Raw genomic sequence first — 12397 nt, forward strand, 5'->3', positions numbered from 1 at the left:
CACAATAGCTTACAGCTTTGGAACAAGCAATTTATCTCGGTGCCCACATCTTCTGCAGATAACTAGCAGGTCCAATTCTAGAGACTTGTGAGTAGAAGCTCTTAGCAGCTATTTCCATGCCAGTGTACAGTATCTCTGGGGAACAAGCCTCACTATTATCCCAGATAAAGTATCTGATTTGATACTTGCAAAATTACCAGTTACACATTCAATAGAGTCATATCTGAAAAGTAATCTTTAAAAACTGAAGCTTTTAATATGGTCTTATGTGTGAGATCAAGAGGGAGAGGAATTGCACAGTCTTGTGTGGGGATATCCTGTCACCTTGTATCACAGGGATTCTCAAACTTGGGGTCGGGAGGTTATTACGTGGGGGGTCACAAGCTGCCAGCGTCCACCCCAAACCCCACTTTGCCTCCAGCATTTATAATGATGTTAAATATATAAAAAAGGGGAGGCTTGCTATGTGAAATGGGTCACCTGTACAAAAGTTCGAGAACCACTGTTGTATCAGGATAAAGCTATTTACCTCAGACACCTAGACACTAGACATTTGTACTTTCTATTAGCTATCTATGGTATTTATGTGGACCTCGTTACCATAGTATCTATGTGCCTACAATCTTTTTAATGTATTTAACCTCAGAACTTGGCTAACCTCACAGGGGTGGTGTGATATCAATATTACTAAGACACGGAGAGACTAACGCTGATTCTACACTTAGAGCTAAAGATGTACTTTGTGACCCAAGGACACATACCTATACTAGCTCTCAACAAACTAGCATGCTAAAAATAGCAATGTAGCCTCAGGAGGAGCTAGCCTCCCCGAGTACGTACTCAGGCAGCTGGCCCTTCACACTGCTGCAGCTACATGGCTATTTTTAGTGAGCTAGCATAGGTCCGTCTTCTCAAGATGGAAATTACATCTCAAGCTCGAAGTGGAGCTGTACCGTGGCTTGCTCAAGATCACCCAGGAAGTCTGTGGTGGAGCAGGAAATTGAACGTGGGTTTCCTGAGTCGTAGGCTAATGCCTTAACCACTGGACCATTCTTCCTTTCAATGTGAAATATCTCCTCAACCCACAGTACATAAAACTATTGTTGCTCCATGTGACACTAAGAAAATAAAATTTGACACCCCCTTTAAACACTTAGCACCCACACTTCGGAAACCTCAAATATGGCATTGTGCACTAGAGCCAATCATTAGAAATCTGGGCTGTTTGGCTCAAAGTGCCAATCCATTTTGCTCTGTTGAGCTACAACTGCGGTTTTTAATGGTGTGCCGTACCTTTTCCACCCTAACAGAATCCTTGCTGAAGCTAAAAACCTCTCATTCAATGCCACTGTAGCTTTCAAGGCATATAGCAATATCAAGGACTATATTGATGAAGCAGAGAGACTCTCCAGGGAGGCCAAGGCCCGTGCAAATGAAGCTATGCAACTGGTAAGAAAAGTGAATGGTGTTTGTTGGAAGGGAAGCTCAGACTGCTTCTCTACCCCTGGCTCCCTGCACCCCCTTCATTCCAACTTCCATGTGCTATCATCCTACTGCTCTATCTATACCCTCTCCTACTGCAAGAGCCCCCAGTTCTGAGATCATATCTCTACATATTCCTAGTCTATGTCCCTCCTGATCCCATTTTCTCCTCTCTGTGCCCCCTACACTGTCCTTTTCTGGACTACTTCCCCTTTATTTTTATTCCTCTCTCATACCCTTCTGCCCATGTCTCCCCTCACCCCCCATCCCTGACTCAAGTCAGCAGCTTCTGCAATAAAGCCTGGAGACAGAAGCAGATCAGTTTCAAGTCAATGTTCTGAAGAAATCTTTATCTTGGCAATCCCCCACAATAGCTCCCTAAAAATATTTAAGGGCATTTCACCACAACAAGGCCATTGAAACAAAACAGAACTGGAGATGGCGGGGCCAGTCCACCCTGCAGATGTGATGAGCCACACAAACTTAGGAAGATTTTTTGGAAAGTGAATGGCAGAACGATTTTTAAACACTGGCAGCAAAAAACTGCATTTACAAACTGTACCAAGCTTCATCCCCAAGATGAGATGCAACAAGTAAAATTTCAGGGGGTTGGTTCTTTGGGAGGGTCAAGGCAACTAGAGGGATTTTAAATGGGTATTATAATGGGAATAACCTCAACTATGAAGGAACAACCTCTGCTCTACAACAAACTCAGCAGAGGCAGAAAGCCAGGGATATTTTGTATTGGGAGTAATGAAGGAGTTAAAAGCTTATTTATAGAGACAAATATGTGACCAGCTGACCTGCACTTCACAGACACCCAGGCTGAAAATACCCCTGCAGATGACAGAAAACAGTGAAATTGGAAAATCCCTATACCAGATAAAGAAACTGCAATGATACAGATAACTAGCAGAAATAATACAAAGCCCTGTGGATTCAGAGTTACAAGGCTAGAAATAAGGACAATGTGACCAGTCCATATTCATGAACAAGATAATAAGGTCTGGATTTTAAATCGGTGTTGGTCACATTTTTTGCAACTTTAAATATTAACTTACGGTTCAAGTAGCACTAATTACTGAATTTATCTCTTTATGGGAAAATGGGGCCTCACATATTGATATGTGCTGGGGAGCTATAAACATAGTTCCTTCCATCAGAATTACCAGTTTTAAAGCAAAGGCAAATAAAGAGTAGTGGGTTTATTTTCAGAATAAAAAACCAGAAAAATATCTCTATCTTTTGCTCCTTTGATGCCTCAGAGACAGTGAGGGAGACAGATGTTATGATGGTTGAACAGGAAAGAAGAGAGATGCAATAGTCAGGAAACAAAGCAGGTGATTGCTATATGGCTACAAAAGGGCATATGTCAGAGAGGCAATGAACCAGCTGATTATACTATAGAGAGAAAGAGGATAGATAATTTGAAATGGAATGAAGAAAGGATGTGGACAGTGTGATATAAATAGAGACAAATGATTACCAAGGACGGAGACCAAGGCATGATTAAGACACCATTTTTAAGGGTACTCATTCTTATGGATTCAATAGATATAACCTTATTTGTTTTATGCAAGTTGTATAGAATAGGGATCTAACTGATAGAAAAATAGGAATGTGGAGGGAGTAATGAGTTAATGTAAAGTAATGAGTTTAGGGGAGTTCTTCTTGCTAGGTGTTTGCCATTCCTACCCTTCATAACATATAATAAAATACCTACTTCTGTATCACACAGATTCTTAAATAGAAGTGTGATGAGTGGTCATTTTAGGGTTTTATTTATGTTAATGGAAAGGATGCTTTCTTTTCAAATGAAATTAACAGTGTTAAAAGCTAGAACTAAAAGAGACTAAGAAGCATTTCACTAGCTGGAAGCCTGATAGATGACTAGAAAAGATAATCCATATTTAAAAATATGACAGAAGAATTCCTCCCATTTTTTTATGATGGATTAATTCTCCCTTTTAAAAGCAAAATAAATTAATCACTGATGCAGCATCTCCAGCATTCAAGCAGCTTTCCGCAGCCCATCACTTATTGTGGGTGGTGATGGTGATTGGGTTAACTGACTGAAAAGCTGAATCATGAGAAAGGATTTGGCTTGTAGTTCAGAGTTTAGAATCAGTTTTAAAGTGGTGCTTCAAGAGATATTTTTAATGTGATCACATTTTTTTAAAAGTGCAGGTGCGGTCTACTAAGCAAGATCAAGGAACTAGAGCTTGTTCTATAGTACAGAGTTAGGTTGACATAAGGCAGCTTGTGTCAACCTGATTATGTCAGTTGCTCCTGGTGATGCAAGTGCCATACTGCACCAAAGACATAACTCCACCTCCACGAGAGGCGTAGGGCTTATGTCGGTGTAGTTAGGGCGACGCAGTGTAGTAGACGCTGCATTACTTTCATTGGCTGGTGGCTGTCATTCTTGTCAGTCTCACAGCTCCAGCCATGACAAGGAGGCCGTGGGGCCCGTGGTGGCCTCCAGCTAGAGCCTGGCTGCCATCAGAGCTCCCTGTTCCCAACCGCACTGCTGCCTGTGCTCCCTGCTCCTGCAGGCAGCCCTGCTGCCTTTGGGCTCCCTGTTCCCAAACGGGCTGCTGCCCGGACTCCTGGCTCCCCGCTCCTTGCTCAGTGGCTGCCCCCTTTTCCCAGCAGGGAGGCGAAAAGGCCAGGGGGCAGTTGGGCTCCCAGCAGGGAGCCGCAGGAAGCTGAGAGCTCTGGCTTTCAGCCCCCCACACTGCCCCTTTCAGTTGGTGGAAGTGCTCTGGTGAGGATGCGTACCACCGACGGAAGGAGGGTAGTGTGGATGTCGTTTGACAGTGCTTTTCTTTTTCTATTATCTATTTTTTAGCATATGGACTGATACAGGAAATCTAAACACAGTATCAATCCATATGTCTAAACACACAGTATCACCTGCTATTAAAACATGAAGGAGTTCACCATCACACACACTTGCCTACACACATGAACACTCATGTTGCACACAGTAAGATATTGGTAATGTCTGTGCTTTTCGTTAAGTCAATATCTTATGAACCACAAATCACCAAAATGCACACTTTGTATAAGATGCTTTGATTAGTTGACTTTTTAATAGCATATTTCCTTTTAAATTGTTTTTAATCTGTACATCTCTATTTATCGCTGAAAAGGTCTTTGTAAATATTATCTTTAAGCTATATGGAGTGCAATCAGGGTTTCTGGCAGAAACATCAGCCTGGCCCTAATTACTCAGCCCCTTATTCAACCCACATCTTGTTTTTGCATTGCAAATGCAGCCTTTCCACTTCATTCTATCAAATATAAACTGCTTTAATAGCCAGTCAAGCAAGCCCAGCAAATTGTTGTTAATAACAAAAATGATCATTAGATCTGAAGTTCTATGCTCACAGAGTAATCATTCCCTAGCTTCCAAAGCTCAAAGGAAAAAAGAACATAAAAACATAATCTGATTTGACAGGTGTATCTGCTGCCAAAACTGGCCAAACATGCCTCCTTAAGGAGCAATTCCCTTATTGCATTGGAGATCAAGTAATGATTCCTCACGGATACTCTTTTTAAGGGATTATGGGTATCATTTTTACTATACGTGCAATGAATTATATTAGCTGTTACTCTATGTTAAAAATAGATATATAAAACCCAGCTCTGCAGTTTTTCTGGGTATGTTGAAATCAGCATTTCCACGTGCACAGGGACTGCAGACTTTGGGTCTGTGAAGCCCTAAGTGAGCTTGGAAGTATGGAATACTATTGCACAATAATGCAGTCACCTGGATTTTGTTTCAGGAGAGCACTTAAGCACATGCTTTAGTCAGTCCCTATTCAGGAAAGCACTGAAGTATGTGTTTCAGTCCTATATGATAACAAGGAGCCTGAAGCTGGTAGCTGTGCGTATATCGAGTACAGCACCTTAAGCAGTAAAACGCTGTCTTACAGAGAACCCGCATTGTGAGGGTGTATTGAATTTCCAAAGAATTCAGGGCTTCTGCCAAGATTTTGATATGGTTAGGCAAATGTATGGGCTCTAATGTATAACAGAGAAGTGGGAGAAATCTGCAAGTGTTCAAAAATATGACCTCTGGGCTTTATCGGAATATAAATATTAAATAATAACAGTGTCATTTAATTGGCACGTAATTAATTTTTAAGTACATGTATCTGCCCTGGAAAATGAAAAGTAGCTACTTCTTAATTACATACTAGTTACAAGGCTATGACCCATGACTAATATAAAATGTTATCTGGCTGTCAAGAGTATTCTCAAAGAAATGCAGTCTGTGTTATGGAGTGACCGGAGTTCATTCTCTCAAACTGAACAGTAAATGATTCAGATTCTAGAGCATTTCCTAGCAAGTTAAAATACTAATTTAATTTAGAAAAACAGTTTTTCCTATGTCAACCTTGAACTGTAGGTACAGCTTTGTGTGATTCTCAAATAATGAGATTTTTAAATAGTATTTAGTAGTTAAGAACTTCAGATTTAGCTACACCTTACCCTTTTGTCCCCCTCCTAAGCCTATTTTCATTCATTTCACCTTGACTGACTTGGTTTGATTCAGGAAATACAATTGCTATGAGAACATCTCTCTGGTCTATGTTACAGTCTGTGTTGTGAGATCTAGTCTATTTATTAAACGTTTCATAGCTGTTGTTAAGGAGAAGTATCAAACTGTATTATGTTATTGTGTCCTTAGTTGCAGGAAGAAATCCAGACTGAAAAAAATCTGATTACATAGATTTGAAAAAAATTCACTCCCAGATTCTATTCTGCTTTCACTACATTCAGAAACAATTTCTCTTTCTGTCTCTTTTATTAACTTCATCATTGACATTCCAAGGGAGCCCTGGTTTCTTGTAAAAATAAAAGTAAATTAATAAGTGAAAAGTATTTTATTAATCTCTGTTGGAGAACCAGTGTAATGGCAGCAGCATATAATTCAGAGTACATTGATGACCGCTTAAAATTTCAACGATTCTTGAGCTAGCTCTTCCTCCTATACTTTTTATTACTTTACACTTGCCCTGAACCAGCTTAAAAATACTTTTCTGTAAATGACACTGCTTGTTGGCCTGCAGGCATCTGGTCCTCAAGGATCATTGAAGGATGGTGCCAAGAACTCGCTTCAGAAAAGCTTCAGGGTTCTTAATGAGGCCAAGAAGTTAGAAAGTGACGTTAAAGGTATGTGTACTCTATATGACATTAATTTCTGTTGATAAACTACTAGGATTGAGTATGTTCCTAGTGAAAGGAAGACACATCAGTGGGAAATTGAAAAAAAAAGCTCAGCCAGGGGACACTGTGACCTAAATGCAGAGCCTTAGACCACTAAGTTATCCTGATAGCAGGAAATGAGTATAATTTGTAACCTTATGACTATTTATTTAAGACTAGCTTCAAATTCTGACTGTGGGCCCATGCAAAGTATTAATGCACTAAAATGTGCCTACATGGGCAACCTGGGTGTTCGGTCCAGTGGGGCTACTTGCTCCCTGATGCTGGTGGGCAGATAATGGTAGAGCCTTAGCTTCACCACTGATTCACTGCCTACAGTAGGTGAGCCAGCATTATAGGTGGTGGGTAGTAATTTACGGCTGTTACAGGCCAGCAGTAAATTACTATCCCACCACCTAGGAGTAAGGATGAAGCAATATAGGCTTTGCAATGAGGAGCTATGCCTCTGAGTCACAATGTCTCCCTGAACTACTCATGGCTTGGTGTTAGAGCTGGAAAGAGAATTGAGGGTTTTTCCACTAAAAATTTCAAGGAAGTGGGGGGGGGGAGTCTTCATCAAAATTTTCATAGGAAAATTCTAACTTTTCATTAAAAAATTACATTTCACTTTTCAATAACCGAAAACCATAAACATTAAGCCCCAAAACTACAGATTTGGGGCTAGCAATTCTCAAAAACCAAACCAATTTCAGCTTTTAGCCAAAAAATTTTTGCTGTTTAGTTTTCAGTATTCCAATGAAAAAATCAAACATTTTTGAGGAAATGAGACACTTTCAGTGAAAATTTTCATTGAATCAAATGCAATTTTCGATTGCAAAGAATTTTTGACAGAAAATATTGACCAGCTGTAGTTGGTGCAGCTCATGCATTATTTCTTTCTGAGGGCTTGGCTTAAAGTCAGAATCTAGCCCTTAACATACATGCATTACCTTAATATATAGTAGAGCAGGTCAGATCGTATTTATATAGAATGTATTCGAATGTTTTCCTATCAATTACTGAATGTATTTTTGGTGAATATATTTGTCCTTATTTGACCAGTTCTAGCATCTTGCAGCCAGTAGTAGCCTACTTCCAGAGCTTTTTATCCAGACAAATCCTAAACTGTTTTATAAACTTCTTAAAGAGTATACAAAATCACTTATTGTAATCACTAATGAAAGCCATCTCTGGATGGAGTTGAATATAGCATCTGTTCAATAGCTGTCAACAACCCTCCATAACAGCTTAGGACAGGAAGTGAAGAATACCTTATTTGAATGAAACTGAAGGGGAAATATTTGGTAAGCAGAATACAATTACCCACTTTGAATTTGGCCAGTATTCTGAGGTTCCCACCTCTGCGCTTGTGGAAAATGCTAGGGGTTTTTAATGATCACAAGTGGTCTCAACTGCCATTTTATGTCAGCCAAAGAAAAACGTCTCCAGAACTATAGTATTTTGGGTCAATGGTTTAATAAAAACTTGGAAAGAAGAGTATCACCTACCGAATCAGCCTTTGAAGGCCTTCTATCCAAGTACTAACCAAGTTTAGTTGATGATTATGAGATATGATATCAAGTCCAGGGTGGTAACTTAGTGGCTTATTTCAAATTAGGATCCAGTAAATTTGACATGCATTCCTTTGTTATAGTTTGAAATGTCATCCTGGATCTTTTGGAAAAAAGCTATGTGCAATGATCATAGCATCTCTTGAATTTTAAGTAATAATCATGACATAGTCAGATCAAGCTTAACTGGCTGAAATTATCATAGCAAGCTAGAGACACTGGAAATAACCATGAAGACAGGAATGTTACGGGCCTTGGAAGCCTGTGAGAAGAAACAGATATGGGGCCTGCAAGGAAATAAAAAAGATGGCACCCTGGAAACAGAGAGACTGACATGATTTTTCTTGCTGACAAATTGCAAGCTCATCATAGTTTCTGAAAATCAAGATGATTTCTTTGCTTTATGCATCATCACTAGAAAATCACCAACAATAAGATTCTGGAATCAGGTCATAGATGGTTATTTCCTTGATGGTGCCTAAAGCCATCTGTAGTGCTAACATTAGTTATAAATTGTTTGTGTTAGAACATAAACAAATTTTGTTCAGAAAATGATTGGGTCCAGTCCTTGGGTCCTTTTCCTGCAAAACCCCCATTGACCTCATGCAAGTTGTAGTACAAAAGCATAAGATCTATGGGATCAAACCCAGAGGAGGTAGATCTTAGTGTGTCTTTTTTGGCTTTTTGCACTTAAACATATTTTGGCAGCCTAGGAATTCAACCAACAGAACATATTTAACATGCAGTAAGTAGTGGATAGGTTTAAAGAGGTCATTTATTATGTTTTATGATCATATTCTCTTTGGGAATTACAAATATTTTATCACAGTCTAAAAGTGCAGGAGATGTGAAAATGTGTAGCACTGATAGCTTGTAAAGCTCGATGTACATTTTAGTTGCCCATTCCATAAAATTCTATTGTGTGTCTTGACTGCAAGATTTAGTAAAGATATAGGGCTATATTATGAAATTTGGGAGCAGCCCACAGTAACATGTGGTGCAGATCCACAAAGCCGTTGGAGGGTGGGGAGCAGGAAGTAGTCAGGTGAGGGAGGAAGGATGCCTATCTCTCTAAACTCCCAGGCATTCAATAGTACATCCCTTTCTGGGGTACAGCTTATGCCATCAGGCACAGTTGGCCTGTTTCACTGACCAGTGTATATGGGACAGCAGAGATCTGGCTCTATCTCCTCCCCATCCACTTTGATGACCACATTTATTTTGAATACCCAGTGCCACAAACAGTGGAACATGGTCCATAACGATGATTGATCTGTATGACTATTATGATATGGGATTCTATGAACAGAGAATTAAAGGAGGGTAATAAAATTAATGCTATGGGTTTATGGAAAATAGATCCTGTCAAACTAACTTGATACCTTTTTTTCATGAGATTACAAGTTTGGTTAGTAAAGGTAATAGTGTTGATGTAATATATGTAGACTTTAATAAGGTGTTTGACTTGGTGCCACATGACATTTTGATTAAAAAACTAGAACAATCTTAAATTAGCATGGCACACATTAAATGGATTAAAAGCTGATTACCAGATAGGTCTCAAAGTAAAATTGTAAATGGGGAGTCATGATCGAATGGGTTTGTTTCTAATGGGGTCCCACCGGGATTCGTACTTGACCCTATGCTGTTTAACATTATTATTAATGACTTGGAAGAAAACTTAAAACCATCACTGGTAAAGTTTGCAGGTGACACAAAAATTGGGAGAGTGGTAAAGAATGAAGAGGGCAGGTCACTGATACAAAGCAGTCCCGATTCCTTAGCAAGCTGGGTGCAAGCAAACACTATGTGTTTTAATATGGCCAAATGTAAACATCTAGGAACAAGGAATATAGACTATACTGACACAGTGGAGGACTCTACCCTGGGAAGCAGTGATTCTGAAAAATATTTGGGGATCATCATGGATAATCAACTGAACAAGAGCTCCCAGTGCTATGCTGTGGACAAAAGAGCGAATGAGATCCTTAGATGCATAAACAGGGGAATCTAGAAGACGTTATTTTACCTCTGTATTTGGTATTGGAGTGAGCACTGCTGGAGCACTGTGTCCAGTTCTGGTGCCCACAATTCAAGAAGGATGTTGACAAATTGGAGAGAGGAGCCATAAAATGATTAAAGGGTTATAAAACATGCCTTATAGTGGTAGACTCAAGGAGCTCAATCTATTTAGCTTAACAAAGAGAAGGTTAAGGGGTGACTTGATTACAGTCTAAATACCTACATGGGGAACAATGGCCTCTTCAGTGTAGCATCACATTGGCATACTATGGTCCAATGGAGGGAAGTTGAGGCTATACTAATTCAGATTGGAAATAAGACTAATTTTTAATTATGAGAGTAATTAACCACTGGAACAGTTTACCAAGGGTCCTGGTGGATTCTCCATCTCTGACAATTTTGAACTCAAGATTGGATGTTTTTCTAAAAGATCTGCTCTGGAGGAATGATTTGCGGGAGATTCTATAGTCTGTGTTACACAGGAGGTCAGAGTAGTTGATTAGAATGGTCCCTTCTAGCCTTGGAATCTATGGATACCTGAAGAAGTTGCACAGCTATATTGGAACAGTCATTTGTTATGGACACTTCTCCACAGTGCAAGATGTCTTGTGCTCAAAGTAAAAAGTGAGGACAGAATTTGCTCAGATATGAGTGAATTCCATATGCATATATAAGCATATAACTTGGCCTGGAAAAAGCATATTACAATATAAATTATATATTTAGAGGCTGTTTTAAAATACACTCCAATCAAAATTTCACTCCTATCAAAACTCACAGAAGTGAAAGTGCAAATAGTGTAAAGTATTTGCAAGACAATTTCAGTCCAAGCAGAAAGGGACATTTATAAATTCACAAACTAGGTTCTCATCTACACTCACACAACCCCACTGAAACTGATGGGTTTTCATTAGGATTCTTTAATAATGATTTATATTAAAATTGCTTTGTAGAGGCATAAAACAAAGTTTCATTGCATGGATTCTGAACATAATTAAATATGGTCTCAAATTCCACCTGCCCTGCAGAAATCAATTAATATTTGTGCCCTGAATGCAGATACAGCAGAGTAAGAGCAGTGAACAAATTTCCCACCTCCCCCTGCTTTTACATCAAAATAATGTTACTGGTATGAACATAATCCCTCCTGTATGTGTTGGCATTTCTGTGATGGGAAGTGAGAGCTGAGATTAAAACTAATAGAATGAAACCTACTTATGATTCTTACAAAGTTGCCTTCTTCCGAATCCCTACTGGAAATACATAAGTGAAAGATGGATGATGAGCACTCTATAAAGAGCTGGTAGACAGAAGTGATCATTAGTTTAGAATTTCTCTCTCTGCACTACAGGTAGTACATTAGTTAAAGTAATGAAAACCCGTAAACCACTCAAATAATCTATCCTCCAGGAAGCCAGGCCTAAGGTATGACGGAGATTGGAATGTTTTCTTGCTACATTATGACATTCTCATGATTTGTGGCCAATTACACTAGTTATAAAATGGCTGTTAATCAGAAAAATACCATATATTACTTCCAAAAACTGCTGAAATAGTCCTTACAGAGAAAAACTTCTGACAGCAGCTATTACAATGTAGGTTTAGTCATTTCTCTCTGTGGGACTGAGAGTGAGAAGGAATAAACTTGCGGGGAGAAGTAGATTCTATTTGTAGTGCTTTGCCTACGTGTAGAGTTTCAAGAATTTGGCTGTGAGGGAGTGAATGCAGCTGCCTGCCAGCTTTTCTCTCTGTCTGTCTGTACCTTGACAGATTCTCAGCTTGCCAGGAGCAATTTGTCTTGCTTATAATTTTGAATTTACATTTTTAAAAATATGGTTGCTCCTGTGCAGAGTTGAGATTAAATATGGCGTTTTGTCCGAACAGATCAATGAAAAGTGAAGTAAGATTGTGTACAAGCTCCCTTTGAGCTGGAGATGTAAAGTCAGGTGGCTTCTGAAATCCAGCTCATATCATTTTCTTTAGTTTAAGAATTGATAGCTTGAGGAGACTCTACCCCTCTGACAACACGTGAACATTTTTAGTGAAAACATTTCACTTCTGACAAACAGGTAAATCTTATGCAGGGATTTTGTCCTCACCTGAAG

The 12397-nt window shown here is 39.3% G+C and overlaps 1 protein-coding gene across 2 annotated transcripts in view; it reads left to right on the top strand.

Annotated features, from left to right (window-relative positions):
* LAMA2 (laminin subunit alpha 2) overlaps window positions 1-12397 on the top strand; it is a 457344-nt gene that overhangs the window by 377304 nt on the left and 67643 nt on the right. For both annotated transcript variants that reach the window (XM_037894776.2, XM_037894777.2), the window contains exons 40-41: window positions 1311-1449; window positions 6564-6666. In XM_037894776.2, coding sequence (XP_037750704.1) covers window positions 1311-1449; window positions 6564-6666 — 242 coding nt within the window. The remainder of the gene's footprint in view (window positions 1-1310; window positions 1450-6563; window positions 6667-12397) is intronic.

The sequence above is a fragment of the Chelonia mydas genome, chromosome 3 (assembly GCF_015237465.2).
Source record: "Chelonia mydas isolate rCheMyd1 chromosome 3, rCheMyd1.pri.v2, whole genome shotgun sequence".
Taxonomy (NCBI): domain Eukaryota; kingdom Metazoa; phylum Chordata; order Testudines; family Cheloniidae; genus Chelonia; species Chelonia mydas.